This window comes from Patella vulgata, chromosome 2 (genome assembly GCF_932274485.2).
Source record: "Patella vulgata chromosome 2, xgPatVulg1.2, whole genome shotgun sequence".
Taxonomy (NCBI): domain Eukaryota; kingdom Metazoa; phylum Mollusca; class Gastropoda; family Patellidae; genus Patella; species Patella vulgata.
In genome coordinates, this window is record NC_065880.2 from 37,871,471 (window position 1) to 37,898,614 (window position 27,144).

Here is a 27,144-nt window from a genome sequence, read left to right on the forward strand (position 1 = left end):
AATAGTCAGATTTAGCTCTTGCATAATGTATGTTTAAAAAAAAAAAATCATTTCTTCATTTATTTCCAATCTCAAGAGGAAGCTATACAACAGGGTAAACTAACAGAAGATATGGTTAGAAGTAGAGTTAAACCATTATTTTATACCAGAATGCGTCTTGGTGAATTTGATCCACCTTCCATGAACCCCTATACCAAGTTAGATTTATCAGTTGTACAAAGTAAAGCTCACCAAGCTTTAGCTCTTGAGGCAGCTATTAAATCTTTTGTTCTACTTAAAAATGATAAAGACTTTTTACCCAGAAAAACATTTAATACCGTTGCTGTGAGTATTCGTATTTAAGCTTTCCATCCAGATAAACATTTAATACCGTTGCTGTGAGTATTCGTATTTAAGCTTTCCATCCGATAACCTATCCTGTAACTCTAACCATTCATCATTCTAATTCTATCAATAAATCTGTTCTGTATAAATTCTGTAAGCACTTTCCAGATCTACGAAATTATCCCTTATAGATCCAATCAATACGATTTCCTACGTTGGGCCGATAAATTCACCCGTTACACTTTACCCGTAAAAAATCATTCTGTATAAACCATGTCATCATACATCTACGAATATACTTTCATAAATTCATAACTGATAATTCATTAAGCTTCTACATATCTATGAATTCTTTCTGTAACAATCCAACCACTGAGCCTAATTCCATCTATGTATCCATTTCGTATAATCGACCTTTGAAACGTTCAACCTATATGACACCACCTCGATCTATGTATAAACGCAATCATTAATCCTTCATCTATGAATCTGTCCCCTAAATCCAACCATTTTAAAATCTTCCTATCGATAAATTAATGATTATATATATGATCACAAGAAATTTACCACTTCCATAAATTGCACATTTTGATGACCTTTTATATACAAGATTGTGGGACCAATGGCTAATAATATTCAACAACAATTTGGAGATTATTCTCCGGAAATTAATCCAGGAGTGAGTACAACACCATTACAAGCTTTTCAACAAGTTGCATCAAGTTTACAATTTGGGGCTGGATGCCAGGATAATAAATGTACTCAGTATTCTAGTCTACAAATACAAGACGCCGTTAAAGGTGTAGATGAAATATATGTCTTTCTTGGAACAGGTAATTTGCAAAAATTATATTCCATTGTATAATAAAATACCTTCCAACATTAAAGTATCGTGAAAGCATTAAAGAAAATTACGTCAAAGATTAATCATGAAAGTGTATTTAATCCTGTTTTCATCTCCAGGTCAAGAACTGGAGAGCGAGGCAAATGACAGACCTGATCTAGAACTTCCAGGAATGCAAAAACAACTTATTCTTGATACTACCAAATATGGTAAAACATGGTTATTTTATTTGTAGCCCTCTGCTACTTTCTAAGCATCCCATCCTCCTGGAATATTTGTCAAAATGATCTCTCTTTAACTATGAACATTTTTCCATGTCTTTCATAGAAGACAGGATTTTTCGATTTGATATATAGGTAAGAGGGAAGCATAGCTCGATCGAGAGCTTAGGTAAGAGGGGAGCGTAGCTCGATTAAGAGCTTAGTTGGCTTGGGAGTGGAGTTTTAATGGGGTCATATTTGTTTTCGGGTTAGTCCTTAGACCTTGACGGCAATTTTTGTTTTAAAAAAAAACTTAAATAAACAAAAGTAAAGCATTAACCAAACTTGTTCTTTATGTTACTGTTTTGCATACGATGCCTATGCCGGGGTCAACGTATTTGTTTTCACTTACAGCTAACGGTACGCCTGTTGTATTGGTATTATTTAATGCTGGTCCATTAAATATTAGCATGATTGACACAATGACTCAGGTACCAGCTATTATAGCTTGTTTCTTCCCAGCTCAAGCTACAGGAGATGCTCTTATAGATATCCTATTAAATAGAAACGGCGCTGTACCTTCAGCTAGACTACCAATAACATGGCCAATGACCATGGATCAGGTATGTTGCAAACAATGGCCCATGGATCAGTTAGGACACACGTTAGGATTTGATTAATAAACAGATATGATATTATTTGATAGATAATAAACCCATAATTTTATGATATTATCTGATAGATAATAAACAAATGTGATATTATGTGACTGATAATAAACACATATGATATTATCTGATAGATACTAAACAAATGTGATATTATTTGATAGATAATAAGAAATGATATTATTTCATAGATAATAAGAAAATGATATTATTTCATAGATAATAAAACATATGATATTATCTGATAAATAATAAAACATATGATATTATTTGATAAATAATAAACACATAAAGTTATGATATTATTTGATAGATACTAAACAAATATGATATTATCTGATGGGTAATAAACACATATGATATTATTAACTATAATTAAAGTTATCTGTAATCACAAATTACATTCGTAATTTATATTATCTAAATATAATAAACAGATATGATATTATATGATAGATAATAAACCCATAATTTTATGATATTATCTGATAGATAATAAACAAATGTGATATTATTATTATTATTATTATTATTATTATTGTTCGATTTATATAGCGCTTCATTACACGTGAAGTGTTTACACATATGATATTATCTGATAGATACTAAACAAATGTGATATTATTTGATAGATAATAAGAAAATGATATTATTTCATAGATAATAAAACATATGATATTATCTGATAAATAATAAACCATATGATATTATTTGATAAATAATAAACACATAAAATTATGATATTATTTGATAGATACTAAACAAATATGATATTATCTGATGGGTAATAAACACATATGATATTATTAACTATAATTAAAGTTATCTGTAATCACAAATTACATTCGTAATTTATATTATCTAAATATAATCAGTATTTCGAACAATGTAAAAATGATATTGATATGTTATTTAAAACACCACTCAGTGGTCGGATTCCTGATCCCGATTTCTTCTAGAAGGGTAATTCTGATATTTTCTTGATCATTGTTTTTTTTTATTGTACTATTCTAGGTACCACCTACGACGAACTATTCGATGACCGGGAGAACGTATAGATATTTTCAAGGCCTACCGCTCTATCCGTTTGGTTATGGTTTATCGTATACAAAATTCATGTACAGCAATCTAAATATACCATCAACAATAATAGCAGGAGAGGATTTAGTAGGTTCAGTCGAAATTGCAAATATTGGGAAAGTGACCGCTGAAGAGGTAAGTATTCAGCATCTTTATCACCAATCTGTAGTAGATAACAAATTATTTAACGGCCACCCCAATCAACTAAATGCGCATTCTATTCTGTCATAAAGTAAGATTTTGAATGTGAGAATTACATAAATATTAATCTAGCCTAATCACTACGATTTTATTTAGCAAATTTTAATGTTAGATGTTCAAAGCATAAACTTAACATTGAATTGGGCCGTAGAAATGGTATTCCTGTTTCTAAACGCGTGTGTGTAAAATTTGTAATTTGAAATGTGTTGAAAACGAGTACAATTCTTGTCTGTCCAATCCTGCAAGATATTAGAATGAACTTGCTGGGGAAATATTGCCACTCATCACCAAACGGAATGAAATTGAAGTCGTTATTCCAATGTAAAAACCAAAATCATATTAAGAATCTTTGTGTATATATCAAAAATGGTATGAAAATAAGGGAAGAAATGAAATGAAATGAAATGGGGTTTAACGTCCTACTGTTTTGCTCCGAACTGGGCTAATGAAGACGGGCATACGCCATACACTGTGCTATGAGGGAAATTTTGCCCGGACAGCGGCACCACGGCCTACTCTTATATCGAATTCCAACTGTCAAGGGATATTTTACGTGCACGCCAATGTGTACACGGGACCTCGGTTTTTCGTCTCATCCGAATGACAATAAGGGAAGAATCACTATCAATATAACCAACGTAAATATAAAATTGTATATTTTTCTGTAATGTGTGCTGTTTAATTTCTTCATTTATATTGAATAATTATGTGTTGTTGTTTTTTTCTTTTTATATTGTATACATTTTGTACCATTGGCTTTTGGCTACAAAGTACTTGAATAAAGATATCATTATTATTATTATTATTATTATTATTATACAAACGGGTGAATGGAAAAGATATTAAGTAATTCAATTTGATACAAATTTCATTTTGTTAGCAGTAGTCTGTACATTGACCTGACATTATTCGATCTCTGACGCGTACAATGGCGTCTTGGCTTTGAAATAAATGTCATTGTAGTTTCTGAACACCCAGTACTACACGTCTTTATCATGGTTAGTTTCTGATGGCATATACCTCTAATTGATTTATAATTACGGTTATTGTTTCTCATGTTTTGTAGAAACTGTCCCATTATCTTTATTTAATTGAAGTTGAAGTTTTGAAATGTTGTAGGTTTACCAAATTTACATCGTATGGGAAAACTCATCCGTTCCTGTGCCACATATTCAACTTGCTGATTTTAATAGAGTTGCCATTACTATTGGTCAACCTGCTACAGTTAATTTTACAGTTAAATCTGAAACTATGGCTGTATGGATAGATTCTAATACAGGTTGGGTTGTAGAACCAGGTAAACAACAATACCTGCTCTATTTTTGATTTAAATATGTAGTTTTGTTTTAAATATATAGTACCTGAAGTAAGATCTCTCTTTACTAAGAAAATAAATATTCATTCTTCATAGCTATTCCGGTTCATCAAAATCATAGTCATAGACACATGCAGTGAAGTTAATAAGTAACCCGGTTGAATATAAAAGGTTGTCAATGTTTTATTGGGCCGTAGACGACAGCCTTTACGGTAATCCGACTCTGGACACCACCGGCACTATGTCATTGCACATTAAAGATTATTTTTCGATGACAGTCCGATTTAAGATCATCGAAAATCTTATATATATGATACGGAACTGGATAAAACACTGAAGAGGATTGATTGGGGGTTAACCTGACAGATTTTCGATGATCTTAAATCGGACTGTCATCGAAAAATTATCTTTAATATGCAGTGAAATAGTGCCGGTGGTATCCAGAGTTTTATAAATAATGAAATATATTCCTCTAAAGTTCATAATAAACTAGTATTCTATTTTAGGTCCTATGACGTTGTATGCTGGAGGTCAACAACCTATTCAGTTGAAATCAACCGGTTCTGGCGTTCTTGATTCAAGATTTGCCATCATTGAAAGAAATACCACAGCTAGTTGAAAATAAAGTTTATTATACACGTATAAAATATTTCATCAATAAAGCTTAAAAATGCATGTTTGATTAAAAGGAATTTTTTTTTTTTAGCTGAATTCAATTTTTGTTGTTTCAAGTAATCCTTTAATAACACGTTGAAACGTGATCTTATTTGTTTCTTTTATCCTTATTCCGATCGACGTTCTTTCTCCACTGTGGGACTCAAGGTCCCATATACACGCTGGCTTGCAGGTAAAAAGAACCCTTGACAGTAAGTTGGATGGCATCTTCATTAGCACGGTTGGTGCAGAACAGTAGGACGTTAAACCCTATTTGATTTCATTTCTCCCCTGTGAAATTTACCCTCTATTTGATTTATGGATACGCTTGGTCTATTTAACTATGGTAAATCTATGGTAAAATCTAGGCAATATTTTTTTTTATTTTGTGACTGACTGAATTATTGTAAAGTGATTGGTAAGGGGTATTATAAGGATACGTATTTCATGTATTTTTTTTTCTTCAGCGAAACTCAATAGGCAAATAGTCTTATGGTCATCAAATCTTGTATAATATATTACCAGAAGATAAATACAGACACAGGGAGATGTTTTTGTATTATTTTTTTTTTCGAACTTTCCAAGAAATTAAAGTCAGAGAATTAGAAAACGCCTATCTTACCCCTTACAGCCTTATTTGCCGAGAGAGTCGTGCGGTACAGTCGTGTTTTATAATATGTACTGTGGCGGCCGCTGTCCCTGCTGTTTTATTTAGTAAATGAAATGAAATGAAATGAAATGCGGTTTAACGTCCTACTGTTTTGCTCCGAACTGGGCTAATGATGAGAAAGTGAGAGATTCTAAATTCAATCTAAATTGACCTTAAATGGTAGAACCCCATATTGTCATCAATAATTAATTAAAATAAATACAAGTAAACACATTTTATTTGCTTGAAATAGTTTTAGCTTCTGGCGTAAAATACCTTTGTGTACAAAAACCACGTGACATCATTCTTTATATGTTATAGCTATACGTATAGTTACTATAATTACATGCTGTGTATAAAGTAAATCAAAATGGAAATCCGGATTGTAGCGTGTTTTGTAATATGTGCTTTTATTATGGTCACCTATGCGGACTTTCCATTTAACAATCCTTCATTACCATGGGACCAGCGAGTTGATGATTTAGTAGGAAGACTGACGCTTGATGAAATTAAATTACAGATGAGCAAAGGTGGGTCCGGTCCCCATGCAAGTCCAGCTCCTGCTATTCGACACCTTGGAATTGGACCTTATTCTTGGGATACCGAATGTCTGAGAGGTGATGCTGTTGCTGGAAATGCGACGTCTTTTCCCCAAGCAATAGGTCTGGCTGCTTCATTTAGGTTAGTTAGCAATGCTCTCAATATAAGGTATCTTTTGTTGTTCACTTTGTAAATAAATAGGGAACATTAAATTTAAAGTGGCAAAATATCCACAGCTGTACTGTGTTACTTTAGAATTGTCTCATTTTATTCAAATTGTCCGAGTGTTACTGTATATAGCTTAAATCCTGGATGTTCTTGTTAGTACGTATGTCAACAGGCGACAGTTTGACAGTTAAATAAACGCGAGTTAGTTTATACCTACACTATTATGTACATGTATATAACACGCCTATATAATGCACATCCTATGTTACTGTTAGGATATAGACTATAGATATAATTATAAATAATAACTGCAGATAGAATTATACTCCCAGCAAATGACAACAAATTTAATTCATTGTATTCTTGTTGTGTAAGCAATTTTGGACATCCATACGAAATAAAATGGGATTTAACGTCCTATTTTCTGCCCCAACTCCTGTCTGATAAGATATCGTAGATTTATTTTTGTAGTTAGACGCATTTCACACCAATGAATTCAAATAAGCCGACGGCAGAAAATATTTTATATTCCCTCCATAAAGTCTTGGCATAATTAAATTATTATCTTCAGCCCTGATCTGATTTATCGTGTTGCTGAAGCTACAAGTATAGAAGTTAGAGCTAAATATAATGATTATAATAGAAGAAAGATCTATGGTGATCATAAAGGTGTTAGTTGTTTTAGTCCTGTTATAAATATAGTTAGAGATCCTAGATGGGGTCGAATTCAGGTAGGTCTTATATCAGTAGTAGTAAGTAGTAGCAAGCCTTTGAATGAATAAATAATTAGAGAAAAACTGCAACAAATAACACACACACACACACAAAAAAAAATAGAGAAATGTGCTTATTTTGTGATATCATAGGACTGTAATGTTCTTTAAATTGATTTTTTTTTTAATATTCAAGGACATGACAATTTTTAAAATCCATATCTTATCAATATACATAGGTTGTATCATTAATGTATCTATTTTTATACACTTCTACTGGAATCGTGTCTAACATTATATAACATGATAACCACTGGCACGTGCTTTATTATTTACTTCAAGTTACTTATCGGATTGATTTTTCAGCCCTTGTATCTTTCGTACGCAATTCTGTCCAATCTACATTATCTTGAGGGCATTATAGTGCACCGATTGTTCACTGGGCCCTAATAAGATATCGCCGTTTAGCAATTCATGCAAATATATTTTAGTTGGGAATTTGTAGCCAAGTTACTTAACCATTTCCCCTTGAATGAGGATTGTCATTTCGACAGGGATCATCCCCATGCCCAAATCATTAAACAATCACATTTACAAATTCCACCAACAGATTACTATACTATTTTCCATCCTAAAATATTGAAAATCGCATAGCGACCCAATGAACGACCTAGCGAATTTGAAATAACTCTGTAAAGAACTTAGAAATTCGCCCAAGAAATAATGATGATGATAATTCACATTAAATATGGGGAAACAACAAAACATTCGACCGCACATTTGGTACAAGGGATATGAATCTTTAGTATACTCTTAAAAAAAAGTAGGGGATATTGAAATGCAAATATCTATGCAGGTTTTAATATGATAAATAGTCATGGACGCTTGACATGTTTTGAGAGTATGTTCACAGATGAATAACTTATCTATCGCCACAACAGAACCACTGAGCTGCACATGCGACACGCAATAGCGCCATACACGTAGGGGGGGGGGGGGGGGTCATTGTCAAATTTGACACTTCAAGGAAGGGTTGATGAAAACTGCCGCGTGCTGGTTTATCTATCCATGTTTGCTTTCCTATCGGTTCTTGCATAAGATTTACTGTTTAGCGTATCTTTGCTTTAGTGTATTGCGTTTAATTTGATCGGGAGACGTGTTCGTCGACGTCAACGTCAACCGACAACACTGCAAGAATTGGCCGTGGCACTGCAAGAGGAGTGGGTCAGATTGCCCCAAATCGTGATTAAACGGTTGATAAGGTGCATGCCACGATGAATTGCTGAATGTCCGAGGATTGAAGTAATTACTCATTATTAAGACAAAAATCAAAAACGTCCATTTTCACTTTTGACGGTGTATCTCTTTGCGAGTGAAATGGGGCCGTCAGATAAGCCGCCCATATGAACTGTTTCTGTTTATGTGTACGCAATTGGCCTATTAGTAACATACACTGGTTACCTCTAATAAAAACAGCAGTGCATTTCCGCAGTTTTGTATTGTTTCTGAATATCCCCTACTTTTTTTGAAGAGTATATATAATAAAATCATGATTTCAAAAGTTTAAATTGATTAAAGGGATATAATTCCTCCCTAGTAAATAATAATAACACCAGTAATAATTCAAAAGTATAAACTGATCAGGCCCGTAGCTAGCCCAAAATTGTTGGGGGGGGGGCAAAGGCTTCTGGGGGCGCCGATGGATACGTCTCCCTTATGAGAAGGCTATAGGATGCTCTGCCCCCAGAAACTTTTGGAAAATAGGGTTTGCACCTCAAAATAACGGAAAATTTCAATTTTGAGGCTAAATTTGCGATACTGGCGTATTATGATATTTTGATATGAACATTATAAAAATTTGAAGGAGGGAATACGACTTTAACATATCTATAATAATTTATGAGAAAAACGAAAAGTTCGGAATCGGGTCATTCGTGGGCGCCTAACCAATCTCACTCGGCATTTTGGGCGGCCCGCCATTAATATATACTCTTCAAAAAAAAAGTAGGGGATATTGAAATGCAAATACCTATGCAGGTTGTGATATGATAAATAGTCATGGACACTTGACATGCTTTGAGAGTATGTTCACAGATGAAGAACTTATCGCCCAATCAGAACCACTGAGTTGCACATGCGACACGCAATAGCGCCATACACGTGGGAGGGGTTCATTGTCAAATTAGACACTTCAATTTTGCTTTCCTATCGGTTCTTGCATAAGATTTACTGTTTAGCGTATCTTTGCTTTAGTGTGTTACGTTTAACTTGATCGGGAGACGTGTTCGTCGACGTCAACGTCAACCGACAACACTTCAAGAATTGGCCGTGGATCTGCAAGAGGAGTGGGTCAGATTTCCCAAAACCGTGATTGGACGGTTGATTAGGAGCATGCCACGACGAATTACTGAATGTCTGAGGATTGGAGTAATTACTCATTATTAAGACAAAAATCAAAAACGCCCATGATCTCGTCGTGGGCGGCCCACCAATCTCGTCGTGGGCGGCCCACCAATCTCGGCATTATGGGCGTCCCTCCCAGATGAGGCACCCCACAAATCATGTCATTTTGAGCGCCCCATTGATAAAGTCATGGGGGCCCAACCAATCTTGATCGGCATTATGCATTATGTGCGGCCCGACAATCAGATATTGTCATTATAATGCGCCCCACCAATCATGTCATTATGGGCGCCCCTCCGGGATAAGGCACCCCACAGATCATACCGTTTTGGGAGCCCGATCAGTTGTGGTGTTAATCGTGTGAGTCATTATGAGGCGCCAAGCTCGTCGTGGCCATCCAACCAGTGTCACTCGGCTTTATATGGCGCCCATACTGATATGGGCACGTTGCGTCCAATGGGGAGCCGATTTTTCCCTAATGGGCAAAGTCATCAGTCATAATTTAAGAAGTTTAAATTGATAAGGGATATAACTCATCGCTTGTAAGTAATAAAATCATCACTAATAATAATTTTAAAAATTTAAATTGATAAAAGGGATAAAACTCCAGTAATCATCAGTAATAATTTCAAAAGAAACATATAGGTGAAGAATAATTAGGTTTATTAAAAATAATATTCATGCATTAAAAAGGAATTTTCGCTTTGGCCATGAACCGTAACTCTTGAACCAAGCACTGAAATACATACACTTCTCTGTTGTGTAAGGTTTAATTTTTTGTACACCTCTCACGCTAGTCGCACTATGACCAGTGAACACCCGAATTATTTTGGGTAAGTTATCGAATTTAAAAAGAACTGGATATATTTTAATAGCCCTTGTTAAAACATCTTTATCTCAGCGACAATTCGACAGATTTGTATCAAATTGAACATATCCGATGCAACTGTATAGCTTAATCACCTTAATTCGAAATTACCCATTTTACCAACCGGCAGAAACCCCCAAAGTGCTAATGCCCCTTGAATATTGATTTTATTGTAGGAAACTTATGGAGAAGATCCTTATTTAAGTGGTGTATTAGCTTCATATTTTGTAAAAGGTTTACAGGGAAATAATACAAGATATATCAGAGCTAATGCTGGATGTAAACATTTTGATGTTCATGGAGGCCCTGAAAATATTCCTGTATCAAGATTTTCTTTTAATGCTCAGGTATAGTAAAGAAGATGACCTTTGTGCACCACAAGATGCCCAGAAAACCATGCAACAAATGTTGCACAAAATCAGCACAGAAAGTTTTAACGTAAAAGTGATATTTGAATTCACAACCCGACGGAATGCACTTCCATCTCGCTCTTGCGGCAAAAACACCTGACGGTATGCAAGGGCGGATACTTTGCCAGAAGATTGGCTTCGTTGATGACTGCTCTTCATCAAATTCTTTTACATCCATGCCAATATGTGCAGGGGTTGATCTAGTTTTCCATGTTATGTTTCTTGTCAGACATACATACTGGTGCTATTCATGACTGGGGCAAGGCTTGAAAAATGCCGAGGGTTCTTATCAGCCCACTCAAGCACTACGGCTGAGGTATTACTCAACTTCGCGAAATGAATTAGAAGCCACCCACAATCTTCTTTCATTTAATGTTATGTGATTTTAATAATAAAGATAGAACTTGTTAGAACAGATATAACTACAGACTATATATTCTATATCAGACTTATGTTTCAGGTATCAGAAAGAGACTGGAGGACGACATTTTTACCACAGTTCAAGGCTTGTGTAGATGCTGGTACATATAGTTTAATGTGCAGTTTTAATAGGTAAGAGGCATTAGGCTTAATCGTAATAGGTATGGTGTATTAAGCTCAGTATTAATAGGTAGGATAGCGTTTAGTATGATTATAAGAGGATAATATGCGTGTATTTCTAAAAGAAAACTAAAAGAGTAAAAAATGAATTAAACTTCATTCTTATATCTATATAATGTATTGCAACCGCTTCCAATTATTTTGAAATTGTACATTTTTTAACAAATACTGTTTAAACATTTAATTTCAAGGATAAATGGTGTACCAGCATGTGCTAACAAGAAACTATTAACAGATATATTAAGAAATGAATGGAATTTTACTGGTTATGTTATAAGTGATCAAGAAGCTGTAGAAAACATTATAACGTATCATCATTATTTAAATAATAGTATTGATACAGCAGCATTATGCATAAATGCTGGCCTGAATCTGGAGCTTTCTACAAATGAAGTAAAGCCAGTTTACTTCGCCATGGGTAGTATAATTTACTTTTCTTTGGGAACTACACATGTATGCACATACTTCCAAATACTTGATCCAAGTTAACCCTCTCATGAGGGTATATTTTCAAAACATTATACTCACTGATCGTCATTTGGTGGGGTGGGGGTGGGTGGGTATTAATAACTCGCAAACTACAAGTGCAATATTGTGAAAGTTGAATCTGTAAACGGTATATCAGTCCAGTAATCATAAAGATAATGATGAATTGAAAATTTTGCCACGGTAGACATCATCGACAGACGATATAAACAAAACAGAGCCACCTGTATGTGTTGGTAAAATATTTAGATAGACCTATTTTTAATCCGATTAGATCCGAGCCAGGAGATTATCTACCGTTGGTATTTATATTTCTTATTTTCTTAATTAAATGTTCAGTAATCTTTATTTTTTTTTTAAATATCCGAAATATGCCTTGTCAATGGCGCAGGACGAGGGCCTGACAAGGACAGCTGTCTACTTGTTCGGATGGCGCGAAAAGCAGAGGTCCCGTTTATATATTGTGTGCACGTAAAAGATCCCTTGGCAGTTGAAATTCGGTAGAAGTTTGGCCGTAGTGCCACTGCCCAGGCAAAATTACTCTCATAGCACTCTGTATGCCGTACGCCCGTCTTCATTAGCCCAGTCGGATCAGAACAGTAGGGGGTTTAATCCCATTTCAGTTCATCTGCAATTACTGTAAATATTCTTCGTATTCATTAACAGTCTTATTTATCACAACTCCTTCCTCATTGCAAAACGTCACATAAGAAAGAAACCTATAAAGTTCGATTTGTTCAAGTGATAATTTTGTAATGTTTAAAATATTTTATATTTCAAGAGGAAGCTATACAACAGGGTAAACTAACAGAAGATATGGTTAGAAGTAGAGTTAAACCATTATTTTATACCAGAATGCGTCTTGGTGAATTTGATCCACCTTCCATGAACCCCTATACCAAGTTAGATTTATCAGTTGTACAAAGTAAAGCTCACCAAGCTTTAGCCCTAGAGGCAGCTATTAAATCCTTTGTTCTACTTAAAAATGATGAACAATTTCTACCCAGAAAATATCTAAACTCTGTTGCAGTGAGTATATAATATATTATAAGCTAAATTGAAAGCATTAATTGTGCGGTAGTATCGTTTAATACCAGATTGTTTTTCTGTCAATTCTAATCTCAAATATACATTAGTACTACTTGTATAAACTCGAATCACAAATAGACATCAGTCATTACTATCAAATATATTCAGCATGTAACAAACTCTTATTTAAGAAAAAGGGTATGGTTTATATATATAAGCCATTTCCGTTTGCTTTTGGGGGGGTTGGATGGCTGAATGGTTAGCGTGCGCGCTGTATCATAAAGTCTGTCATTGAGTCGACTGGCGTGGTTTCAAATCCCCGGTTGTACGTGGCAAGGAGTAGGGTCGCCTGTCCAACCTCGTGGGTTTTCTCCGGGGCCTCCGGTTTCCTCCCACTGCTAAAGACCCCTACGAGCAAGCGTATTATGTCGAGTGGACGTTAAACCCCATTTCTCTCTCTCTCTCTCTCTCTCTCTCTCTCTCTCGTTTGCTTTTGAGAGAACATAATTGTGTATTTTCACAATGACTATCAAAATAATGTATTTCAATTGGAAGGTTGTGGGACCAATGGCTAATAATATTAAACAACAATTTGGAGATTATTCTCCGGATATTAATCCAACAGTTACTACTACACCTCTCCAGGCCTTTCAAAACGTTGCCTCTAACGTAAAATATGCTGCTGGATGTCAGGATAATACATGTACTCAGTATTCTAGTCTACAAATTCAACAAGCCATTAAAGGTGTCGATGGAGTTTATGTGTGTCTCGGAACAGGTTGGTGAGCGTTCTATAATCATGTTAGATATAACTTTGGAAACGTGCACGTGGTAGATGTATGTAAGTCAGTAATACTTTCTGGAACAATTTGAAACGTTGGTGTTCTTTCCCATGGATTATAAATTTATGCAATGGAACCTGCTTTTCTGAGAATGGCGAGAATATTATTTCAAATATCATTTAATTTACGATAATCAGATTTAGACTTATTTAACAAATCCACAAATGCACTTAAAGAATAAAAATTCAAAGATTCCATCTTTCAGGACAAGAAATAGAGAGTGAAGGGAATGATAGATCTGATCTGGAACTGCCAGGACACCAACTAGATCTTTTATTGGATGTCGTGAAATTTGGTAAGTGGTAATAGACAGTTCAGAATCAGGTCACAGGGGAAGTTTAAATATTCGCATGTCCAAATTTTAATAATATGATAGAGATAAACTCTATGTAAAAATTGAAAATTTTTGCATGAAATAATAGAAAACATACTGTAACTTGAGGAGCTTTACTTTCTACTTTACTCCTCATGTCGCTTTCCGAGTGGAAATCAAAACACATCAGGGTTAGGTTTTACTGCTTTTATTAATACATTACATGCACTAATCGTACGTAAAAACTCAATGCCCCGTCAGTGAGGTACGGTACATTAACATGGCGACAATAATAAAAGTGGTTCTATTACAAAGGAGGAAGTAACTCTAAAACATGGACTCAGACAACTAATTAATTATCCTGCATAAGTGTACAAGTGCATATAAACGGGAAACGTTGCCGTCCAATACACATACTAGCATGTAGTCTTTAAATGCTCACATAAGTAACTCCAAAAACTTTGTAGAAAGATTCGCCATTTTAATTTCTCATAGCGCATAGTCCTCAATTTTGTTTATTATTTTAATTAAATTGGATCACCCATTTTTTATTAAACTTGCTTCTTTTTTATTTCGACAGCCAATGGTAAACCTGTTGTATTGGTATTATTTAATGCTGGTCCATTAAATATTAGCATGATTGACACAATGACTCAGGTACCAGCTATTATAGCTTGTTTCTTCCCAGCTCAAGCTACAGGAGATGCTCTTATAGATATCCTATTAAACAGAAATGGTGCTGTACCTTCAGCTAGACTACCAGTAACATGGCCAATGACCATGGATCAGGTATGTAACATAGGGAACTATTGTGAACATGGCTCTTTACTGTGCTTTTCTACCGTCTTCCAGACGATGCTTTAGTAGATGTTTCAATGATATTGGCATTATTTGGTTCAAGACTAAAAAGGTACCTTGGACAACTTATACCTAGTATGTGTGTGTACCACCCATTTCAAATTATACCATGGCTTATATAACTTATATTATATATTATATTATTACAGGTACCACCTATTCCAAATTATATGACACCTATTACAAGTTATACGATGGTTGGTCGAACTTGTAGATATTTTATTATTACAGGTACCACCTATTACAAATTATACCATGGTTGGCAGAACTTATAGATATTCTAATGGTGTACCTCTCTATCCATTTGGATACGGCTTGTCATATACTAGATTTAGTTACAGTAATCTAAAAATACCAACAAGTATTATGGCAGGAATGGACTTAACTGGGTCTGTTGATATATCAAATATTGGTGGTATGGCTGCTGAAGAGGTAAGATTATTTCGACGTTTGTCACGAATTGCTATTTCTTTTACGAAAATGATAATTTAATTTAATATAGATCTAACTACTCCTTTCCTGTGGGATTTCATATTCTTTTTGTTTAAATATGACCCAAGCCATTTTAATTGGTAAAATCCATTCTTGTCCTTTGGCTAGATGAAAAGTCAGGTCCTGCCAGATCAGATCAATTGAACACGAACTTTTAAAGATGTCGTTTGAAAGAGACATAAAGGATATCGCTTTTTGGTTAACTACTCCGTTTTGTAGAATAAATTTTTATTAAAGATACATTATGGGAGATTCGGTAACGAGTTGGCAGTTCTCACTATAATAGTTAAAAACTAGATAATGTAAAGGCAATTTGGTGAAAATTTCATTCAAATTGATCCACTATGAACCGAGAACTAAGCGACTGAAATTCCCATAAGCCTCGGTCATCATTACTAAAGTCATTACGATAAACAGCATAGTCTCGATTATCCATTTAATCGTTTAATAGAGAAGGAAAGTTATGCAGTAAATCGGCTTACAATCCACTAAAGATCGCAGGCTAGCGCTGCCATCTAGAGTTATGGCCTGGATAGGTTAATTAATGTCTAATTAATAATTTAGATAACATTTCAGGCCTAAAGAAAGACCTGAAATAGGCAGATTTAGCTCTTGCATAATGCATGTTTAATAAGTTTGTGTGATGTCTTGTTGTATGGATAGTTAGAAATAGATACTCAGAAATATCATTTTTATTTTATTGGAAAGGTTTATCAAATTTACATCGTGTGGGCTAAAGCGGCGGTCCCAGTACCCAGAAGTCAACTGGCTGATTTCAACAGAGTAGAATTAGGCGTTGATCAGACTGTTACAGTTAAATTTAGAGTTAAAGTTGAAACTATGGCTGTATGGATAGATTCTAAAGGTTGGAAAGTTGAATCCGGTATGTTGTACAATACTTTTAAATGACAATTTCGCTAAAAGATAAAACGTTCGAATATTTTTATAAAAGCTAACGGGAGATAACCATGTGTTTTAACATCAATTTTCTCAATCACTTCTTCACAGTGTCAAAGTCTAAAACATACATCGCATACACTGATGTCACTATGCCCGAAATTGATTCAGATTAATGTGGGTTATTTAGTCATCCGATATATTTTTTGTTGTCATTTGTTCTCGATATATATTAGACAATGTACTTAGAGAAACAGTCAATGCTGGGCAATATTGTATATTAAATAAATCAAAATTTGATTGTATTAATATCAAAATATTTTACATTTATAGGTCCCATGAAATTATATGTTGGTGGTCAACAACCGAACCAGAAGAAGTCAACTGGCTCTAATATTCTCAGTTCAACATTTAATATCAAACATTCCATATTCACAAGAAAACGTTGATATAGAGACATATAGTTCGTTTAAATGAAAAATGTAATAAAGCAAAAATATGTAAAGATGCATTACTTTGTTTCACGGTATGCCGACACAAACTGATTTCAACACTGGTTTAATAACATTTTAAAATTTTAAAGTATTTTTCGTCCGTCTTGGGACTATTCATAAATTATGTTATTACATAGAGATGGGCAGCATACACAATCTATACATAGTAACACTGTGGTTTTAATTGGCTATAGTTACCACTGTCTATGGTTACATATATAGTATATAACTATAGTATACACGTGTGTTAATCTGTTGTATATGTGTACAATTTAAGAACAATAAGTTGAAGATAATCCTGGGATAGATTAATGAAATTAATGACCATCTGCTACTATTAACTCGAGGAACGTATTTTTTTTAATAAAATAGTTTTCCATTATTTTACTTTTCGTCATGTCATCGACTTTCATTTGTAGGTGTTGTGCAAATCTAAAGATATGTCTATTTACAAATAAGAGTCCATTTGCAATGTACTGTATCCCGTAGACTCGTTTCCGTCTCTCCGATATAAAAATCTCGACAACCATTACAAGTCAAGACATACATGAAATTTTTGTGTCACAATTCATATTGTCGTTGACGCTAAAAGTAAAGTTATGAAAATTATTTTTGTTATTTAGCGCTATATGGTCACAACATTTACATCGAAGATCCGGGCATTTAGATACATAAAAGCCGGTCCTTGTGATAGATGAATTGAATTTGGCTTTGGTTAGGAGGCGTTTGAGATTAGGTGACTGTGTTTGTTATTTAATGATTTGAACACTGTCAAATTTCGTTCTGAGTTTGTTGTTTGATGCCAGGATTGTCCTGCTCTCGTGCATTGTTTTATAGAAGTTGGGATGGAAATAAACGTGCAGGGTTCGACACATTCTCATTCGAGATCTGACGGTGAAACGCACTGAAATGAAATGAAATGGGGGTTTAACGTCCTACTGTTCTGTCCCGACTGGGCTAGTGAATGCACTACGACATCTCTTATATGAAATTTCAACTGTCAAGAGTTATTTTACATGCACACCAATGTGTACTATGGACATGGGTATTGATATTAGCATTCATCCATCATAACCAACGCTAATAAACATCCAGACATCGAATTCAGCGCACAGCGTGTTGAAAAGAGTTAACAAAAAACAACTTGGCCTATGTGCACTGATGAATGATTGGTCACACGCATGGCTCTTGACCTTACTACTGGACACAAACTCAGAGAGCTTCGCCATGAAGTCAAAGGGCCCCTTTTCTTACTGGGCACAGAGGGAGCCTTTTCGTGGACTTTGGGTCCCTTTTCTTGAACTTTGGGCACTTCAACTGGATTTGGCGTTTCCTTTCAGTTTAATTTGTGGAGATTCTCACAAAATTCGTTTATTTCACTTTCCAATATATTTATATGGCAAATCTCCTCAGGAAGGTTCTCACAAAATACATATTAAGATTGACTTGGGTGAATATTATAAAAAAAAATTATATTACAAATGACGGGTGGAAATTAAAATTGATTTGGGTGAACATTATAAAAAAAACCCAAATTATATTAAAATTGATTTGGGTGAATATTATAAAACCAAATTATATTACAAAAAATACGGAAGCGTGGAAATTAAATTTGACTTGGGTGAAAATTATAAAAAAAATCAAATTATATTAAAATTGACTTGGGTGAATATTAAAAAGGGAAATGATAATATTTTTCATGACCATTATCAGCCGCCGTAGATTTCTTTGTTATCCGCCAGGGGATCACGTGGCTAAGTGGGTAGGTCGCTGGCTCGCTAGCCTGGAGATCGGGTGTTCGATCCCTGCATTGGCCGAGAAAGTTCATCCAGATTTTCCGGCGTGGTTCCCCCTTGTCAGTGATGCTGGACGGAGGGCCTGACAAGGACAGCTGTCTAGTCCTTCGGATGATACGAAAAACCGAGGCCCGTCTATACATTGGAATGCACGTAAAAGATCCCTTGGCAGTTGGAATTCGATATAAGAGTAGGCGATAGTGCCGCTGCCCGGGCAAAATTTCCCTCATAGCACACTGTATGACGTATGCCCGTCTTCATTTAGGAGCAGAACAGCAGGACGTTAAACATCATTTCATTTCATTTCATTTGTTATCCGCCATTGTCATCAGATCGCGTGATGTCTTTTTTAAATCTTGTATTGTTAGCAGTTTTTTTTTCATAGTTATTTAGATACGGTATAGTTTAAAATAGATTCAGGACATCAGATCTAAGATATAATTATGCTGCTATCTTTGTACACAGGGCAGTAGAACAGTAGACGAATACTGACCTTCGTATTGAGTATATAAATACAGGTCGTTTACACATTCAAAAACTGTTGTTATATTTTAGCTTACAATGCTATATTCACTAGCTTCGTTAAAATTGGCACAGTTGCAATTTTTTGCAATTTTATTTTTTTGTTTAAATGCCAGTATATTTGGACACAGTAAATCAAATGCAGACTTCCCTTTTATGGATTATACATTACCATGGGAAGAACGAGTGGATGATCTAGTTAAACGACTTACATCTGAAGAAATTATGTACCAGCTAGCCTTTGCTGGACACGTACCGTTTGGTCCAGCACCAGCTATTTCACGACTTGGGATTAAACCCTATACTTGGGACACCGAATGTGAACGAGGTGATGTCGGCGCGGGTCCTGCCACAAGTTTTCCAGAAAATATCGGTCTAGGTGCTTCATTCAGGTAGTTTTGTTTATTTCCATTTTTGAAGTGTTCTCTATGACGTTAAAATTAGTTCCGAACTTGGAATGGTAATTTACCATTGTTAAATATAGGGTGTCCTTTTTTTAAATTATGATATAATTGTGGCCATCAGAGATCGCAAAGGGCAGCTTTCTTTATCATCGATTTCCTCATATTTCAGTCGAAGTTTAAATTATCGAGTAGCTGAAGCTACAGCTCTTGAGGTGCGAGCTAAATATAACGACTATATACAACATGGATCTTATCAAGACCACCAAGGTCTCAGTTGTTATATGGGAACTAGTAATATTATGAGAGACTCAAGATGGGGAAGAAACCAGGTACGATTACATATATTTCATCGAAGTCTTAATCAAAGTGGCAGTCTGTGACAGGTATAGATCCTGTCAAGATGCAACACACGACTTTTAGCATCATTTTAAATGATAAAACTATAAAACTATAAAACTAGTATAGTTTTATCTAAATCGTCCAAAAGCATTATGTCGTTGACAAACAGCTACCTACAAACATACCTACAAACATAATTTTACTATCACTTTTTTTATCATACATAATTTTTCTATCACAGGAAACAAACGGGGAAGATCCATACCTTACTGGCAGTATTGGTTCAGCTTTTGTTCAAGGTTTACAAGGAAATGATAAAAACTTGAGATATATCAGAACCAGTGCTTGTCCTAAACATCTTGCTGTTTATAGTGGCCCGGAGGATATTCCGTACTTTCGATACAATTTTACTGTCTCTGTAAGAAGTTTTTAGTTTATATCATATATTGTTCGTCACCTTATCCGGTCTATATATCTTTACGCCTTGATATCAGAGGTTACCTTGGTTACTAACAGAATACCATTCTTAAATGTGCTTTATAATATTACGTCCTACTTTTCTGCACCGACTGGAAAAGTAAAACAAATGGGATTTAATATCTCGTCAAGACAATGCACCGTTAATTTGAGCCCAACATACGGTTGTGTGTATGTCTGTGGTTACGTGTACACGACAATGTAAGAAAACATTGCCGGAACAGCGACGTCTCCACTCACCCCTCTTAAATTTTCAATTGTCGGCGGGTTCTTGTACACGGATGGACACCGATATTTTCGTTCAATCAACTCTCCGTAAAGGCCGGATTAGAAAACACTCGAATCTGATTTCTTTTTTTTAAATGTACAATAGGTTGTACAATGTACAATTAGCACAGTTAACTGCTGATATTTCATAAATGATTGAGCTTAAACTTTATTTCAGCCAACACAAAGAGATCTGCATACGTCATATCTTCCAATGTTTAGACAGATGATTCAAGCTGGGGCTTACAGTATCATGTGTACTTATACAAGGTAATTAAAAACAAACACAATCGAGTCTACACCAATGGACGAATACATTTCAACCGTGGTAATATAACATCTAATCTAAATTTAATAATCTACAATCATTGTTTTGTATTTTATCACAGTCTGTATGGTGTACCAACATGTGTAAATAAATTCCTGTTAACAGATATTTTACGAGATGAATGGAATTTTAAAGGTTTTGTTGTCAGCGATTCTGGGGCTTTGTTGGGTGTATTGAATGCTCATTTTTATGTCCCAACCAAAGAAGACGTGGCGGCTGTTGGTATCAATGCTGGGTGTAACCAGGAACTTGCTTCCCCAAACCAAGATAAACCACCATATCTTTATATAAGTAAGTACCTGGGAATATAAATTCATTATACCCATGATAAATACATTCTACATTTATATGCTTCACCTGTGCAAAAACGAAAAAGAAATTTTATGCATTTTGGTGTGGTCGATATTGTGTAACCTATTGTACCTGCATCATCTGTGCATTTTCAATTATTGTTGTTTTATTTTGTATTTATCAAAGAAGATAATCTAATACAAATTGATTACATATCGTTTTGTTTATTATTAAATTAACATAATAAAACGTCACTGTGTTTTTAGTGGATGCTGTGAATGCTGGTAAAATCAACGAATCTTTATTAAGAGAACGAGTATGGCCGTTATTTTATACTAGAATGCGACTTGGAGAATTCGATCCACCAGAAATGAATCCATACAGAAATCTTAATATATCTATTATCCAAAGTCCAGCACAAAGAGATCTGTCATTAGAGGCCGCTATGAAAACATTTGTGCTGCTGAAAAATAACGGCCTACTTCCATTAAAACAGAATAAATATGCCAAAATAGCCGTAAGTACGGAAACATTTGCTTAGAAAAATTGAATCATTTGAAGTAGACATGTCTGCGGTGTTTTTTTCTCCCTTTTTCACCGTGTTTATGAATTTTTGTAGGTGGTTGGTCCGTTTGCTAATACAACAGGTACACTTTATGGAAATTACGCTCCAGATATGAATTTAGCATATACATACTCTGTATTAGCTGGAGTACAAGAACTGGCGTCTCGATCAAACTTCGCTGCTGGCTGTTCGGATACTGTTTGTGACAACTATAATGGCACAGAAATCCAACAAGCAGTTACAGGAGTGGATATGGTATTCATTGCAGTGGGCACAGGTAAGGACACGGGGATCAAAGGGGTCCAGGGGGATAAAATAAGTTTTGTTCGCAAAATAATCAGATATTTCAGGCACACGAGCCAATGTTCAATATATAAATATTATCTTTGCATAATATAACGGGTCTCTCACGCCACGGCACATTATCAGTGATTCAAAACTGCCGTTTTGTGTATTCTAGTTTTACCCAGCTAAAACTGGATACTGATAAATATTGCTATAGATAAAATCAAAAAGTCCATCCAGATTTGAGTGGATACAATTATAGCGACATTTTTTGACTACTAGTCTCACCCGGTCCTACTAATCACTGACAAGAGTCCTTTTTTTAGTTCAATTATAACAAATTGTAGTTCAATTATAGCAAAAAGTGATCGACAAGGAAAGATATATATATATAAATTATTCGAGTATTTAAATGTTTGAAATGGTATGTAGAATATGCATATCTTTGATTGTCGGTCACTTTTTGCAATTCTTTGGGCACTTTAAACAATATAACGCATGAACAAGGGCCAGGAACACTCCTGCTCAGCTACATAAAAATAATTTGTAAAACAACATTTTTATGAGAACAGTGTCACGGTTGTGTGCTTTATTATTATCAGATGGTTGGATTAGATGGGCATTCAAAGCGCGAGATAATGATGTAGACCCATGTGATAATTCATAATAAAACTTGAGGTCAAACGGGGTGTTGGATTTCTCTCTTTAAAAAGCTCAGTGTGTAGGTATGTATGCGTACGTAATTTGGAGACGATGATTGCATCATGCATTATCCCCCCCCCCCCTAAAAATACCTGGATCCGCCCCTGAGGGCGCATTTCTTTGTCGTAATTACATTTTTGTAAACAATAATTATTATATTTGTGTATATATATATATCAAAGGTTTAGGAAAAGTTTTTTGAGACCAGGAATATATTCAAATAAAGTGTTAAAATGTTGTAATTCGAATGTTTAAAAATAACTGCTTTAGATAATTTTGTCAAGATTACAAAATGTCTTCAATAGTACTATAATATTGTCTTTAAGGAACTTGGCCTGGCAAGTTTTTTGAGACCAGACATACATGTATATTCAAATAAAGTGTTAATGTTGTAATTCAGATGTTTAGACAGAACTGCATTAGATAATTTTGTTGAGACTACAAATGTCTTCAATAGTACTATATTGTCTTTAAGGAACTTGACCTAGACGCAAAGACTGAATCCGCTTTATTATCATTTTGAAAAGAAATTGTAATCACTATAGGTGTAGCTATCGAGGTAGAAGGTCATGATAGAACCAGTCTAGAATTGCCAAATTATCAACCACAATTAATCAAGGATGCAGTTTCAGGTGGTTAGTATAGCGGTTATAATAACTATATATTGTTTATATTATTGGTGAACATTTAAATCTGAACGTCAACTGGCGTCCTATCTGCCCGTCGATTGTTACACGACACGACAGAGGTATTTGGCGAATTCAATCGTATCTGGAGGCGTGGGAATGAGCTGGAAATTCCATAGATTTTTCTTTAAGTGCGCTGTGACCTTTTGAGCTGGGAAATGCTTCTGTGTCTCCCGTTTTCAGTTTGACTTTCAGAGCCAGCGAATCTCACTGGTTAAGACTGGTTTAAGCGTGAGTGGCTGTGGGTGGTAGGTTGGGGAGGGTTTGCAAATTACCTAATTTTTTCCTTAATGTGCTTTGACCTTTTAAGCATGAAAGCGACCCTGTTGTTCCCGTCTCTCTGATTAAAAAAGGAATAATCCTATTCAGAATTCTTTCGTTATCTCATTTACATCTTTCTGTTATAAGTAACTCGGACTACTGGTGAGCGCAGAATGGGGTCTGTTCTTATATATCAAATATATTAATTACATCTATAAATTCAGATTATACCATGTATCATTTTAGCGGGCAGTGCCCCTATCGTCCTTCTGTTATTTAATGGAGGACCAGTCAACATAACATGGGCTGATGAGAATGATGCTATTGATGCTATAATGGAATGTTGGTTCCCAGCTCAAGAAACAGGAATAGCTATAAGGAAAGTTTTACTGAATGATGGTGCTGGTTCGGTTCCTGCTGCTAGATTACCTTATACATGGTTAACGTCAGCCGACCAGGTATTTTAATACCAATCTAATTAAAACACAGATCCTATTTCGTTTCGTTTTTTATAGTTCAAAATTTCGTTTTACTTGTCTTCACTACACTAGGATATGGAAGAGTTGTTATATTACCGGCGTTTTGATTGGAGTGAGAGATAAGCTAATGAAACAGTCTGTTACGGCGACTTCTTGGCGTGCCATGCACGGAACTGTGGGTAAACCACTAGAAACGTCAACGCTGATTGATTAATCAATGTCTGACATCATAGGGTCAAAAGATCCTCGTACGACCCCTGACACGACCGTATAGGACAACTTGTCAGATCTTCATGCAGTGTAGGCCATATAAAAAAACGAAACAAAATATAGATCTGTATTTTAATCAGATTGTTTAATACTAGATTACCTTATACATTGTTAACGAAAGCAGATCAGGTATTTAAATAATAGATTACCTTATACCTGATTACCGTCAACAGATCAGTTATTTAAATACTAGATTACCTTGTACATGGTTAACATCAGCTGACCAGGTGTTTAAATACTGGATTACCGTGTATATATGGTCAACGTCTACAGACCAGATATTTAAATACTAGATTAACTGAAGAATTAAATCGTGTGTACTACCTGTAACGGCGGTGCCGTTGGTCATGCATATACATTACGTTAACGACAGAGGGTCATAATAAATCAGAGATAAAAGCTACATAGTCTAATTGGCCAATCACGTTGTTTAACATTTCTTGCTTATCATTTAGCTTCCACCAATGGCCGATTATTCTATGAAAGGAAGAACTTATAGATATTATGAAGGAGAATCACTTTATCCATTTGGTTATGGATTATCCTACACTACCTTTAACTATAAACATATGGAATACAGTAGTGAAGTATTGGCTGGTATTAATGTACAGGGAACAGTTATTATAGAAAATACAGGAGATTATGATGCAGATGAGGTAGGTATCATAATTCTGCAAACGTTTAATGTTGGGATTGTATTTACGATTTACAAATGACGGTGTATTTGACAGACGATAAAGAATTTGCTTTTGGGCCTAACCCATATTCCTGACGCAATGGTTCAAGAAATCCCTCTCCAGCCATTGCTGTACTTGGAACCACAAGTTGGATTTTTGATGGAGTGTGTCTATCGAACAATAAAATCTCTCACCTCGTGGTTTGATTCTATTCAGTTTGTGAATACCACTAGGTAACAGACAGACTCTTTGACCTGGGGTCTTCCCTAAAACTTCGGACAGTTGATTAAATGTACTAAAGATGTATTAATGTTCGTCTGCTGTGTGACCCAACAGACGATAAACAGATTTTAGTATATCAATATTTACGTTTCAGTCGTTTTGGATAGAATTCTTTGTCACACAGTTTTTCAACTATAGTCTACGCTGAGCTGCTTATTCGCCGATCTTTGATAAGAAATTTTGCACGTTGTGACGTAATGTAGCCACCATTGTCATTATATACTTTTACGTTAACATTTTTAGAGCTCTGCTGAAACACGATTGATTCCTTACGCTGTAATGGATGGGTTGTTAACGCGGCTGCTAATCACTTATAAATTAGGACAGGATTCATCGGTATGCCCAGCAGCGTTTGAGTGGGATTAGGACAAAAGAAACACTGCGAGAGGTATGGGCCTAGCCGGGATATCATCATTTTCTCTCCCTGGATTGTATAGGCTCAAATGATAGCGTATTTGTGATCTAAGTGGCAAAGTAGTTCACGTCATCTATATTACTTAACATGTATACTCTTTATACTTTAGGTTGTTCAAGTCTACATCTCCTGGATAAATGCAACACAAGAAACACCAAATATGCAACTGGTTGATTTTGACAGAGTTTTTATCAGGTCTCATTCAACTATGTCATATGATTTTACCATCCCACCAGAAAATATGGCCCTCTGGGTAGATGATAAAGGCTGGATGGTAGAACCAGGTATATATGTATATATAAACATATATCGCCACTTAAGAACCAGTATCTAATCTATGTCCACAAAAGACATTTGAGAAAAAATGATGTTCTACCTATTAGAAGCACAGAATTTAAAAATCAAAAGGAACATAATATTATGATATAAATATACTCATTAGAATTCAATGCTACCCCCAGATTGGCATTTTCTACAGAAACGCAGGTTTGTGGCTGGAGAGGGAACATTTTTTTGGAACATGGCGGGGATTATAACAATCTAGATCTCACATAGAAGTTAGAAATTTATAAAAATTAAAAAATGATAATCATAATGTAAGATTACTTGGTTTTTCCGTGTCATAATTATATGGGTTTAATTATATAATCTAATTTATTTTATTTGCATTGAATTTCCAGGTGATCTCAACATCTGGGTAGGAGGACAACAACCTAACCAGAAGAAACGAATTTCATCTAATGTTTTACAAGGCAGTATCACAGTTGTTGGGTCCAAATTTCTAGGATTTTATTAATGCGTTCAGTAGTATTCTTTTTTTATAAAACATATTGTTATTTCATTGATATAACTAAAATAAAAGAGAGATGCAATATAAGTTGAATATTACTATAAGCTTTACATATTATATAAGAAGGATAAAGAATCGTTGTACTATCACTGGTTATTGCTGAGATGGTGATGCTTGATCATACAAAATAAAGAACAATCTGTATATTTTGTAATATTTACACCAAGTCTTTGTCTCAAATGCCCTCATTTCCGATTGTT

At 35.0% G+C, this 27,144-nt stretch overlaps 1 protein-coding gene, 1 long non-coding RNA gene and 1 other non-coding gene across 3 annotated transcripts; all 3 read left to right on the forward strand.

Annotated features, from left to right (window-relative positions):
- Positions 1–6,280: 6,280 nt before the first annotated feature.
- On the forward strand, positions 6,281–17,104 carry LOC126812504 (uncharacterized). Its single transcript, XM_050538926.1, has 12 exons — positions 6,281–6,616; positions 7,215–7,374; positions 10,804–10,974; positions 11,498–11,589; positions 11,829–12,055; positions 12,905–13,152; positions 13,708–13,930; positions 14,200–14,289; positions 14,888–15,096; positions 15,397–15,597; positions 16,366–16,540; positions 16,888–17,104. Exons 1-12 carry the CDS (start codon positions 6,306–6,308, stop codon positions 17,001–17,003), a joined length of 2,223 nt encoding a protein of 740 aa, XP_050394883.1. The 5' UTR covers positions 6,281–6,305; the 3' UTR covers positions 17,004–17,104.
- A 2,366-nt stretch (positions 17,105–19,470) lies between these two features.
- On the forward strand, positions 19,471–21,123 carry LOC126809542 (uncharacterized). The gene is made up of 4 exons (XR_008786223.1): positions 19,471–19,758; positions 19,940–20,099; positions 20,351–20,527; positions 21,032–21,123. It is a non-coding gene; the product is annotated as an uncharacterized LOC126809542 (transcript).
- A 996-nt stretch (positions 21,124–22,119) lies between these two features.
- LOC126811470 (uncharacterized) lies at positions 22,120–26,368 on the forward strand. The gene is made up of 5 exons (XR_007675611.2): positions 22,120–22,314; positions 23,570–23,659; positions 24,218–24,429; positions 25,176–25,376; positions 26,204–26,368. It is a non-coding gene; the product is annotated as an uncharacterized LOC126811470 (long non-coding RNA).
- Positions 26,369–27,144: the final 776 nt, after the last annotated feature.

Bases quoted from the DNA above. Each gene is read 5' to 3' on its own strand.
- LOC126812504 (XM_050538926.1), top strand. From the start codon at position 6,306: ATGGAAATCCGGATTGTAGCGTGTTTTGTAATATGTGCTTTTATTATG. The intron at 6,617-7,214 runs GTTAGTTAGCAA...TATTATCTTCAG, and splicing joins GGTCTGGCTGCTTCATTTAG to CCCTGATCTGATTTATCGTG. The intron at 14,290-14,887 runs GTAAGTGGTAAT...TTATTTCGACAG, and splicing joins ATTGGATGTCGTGAAATTTG to CCAATGGTAAACCTGTTGTA.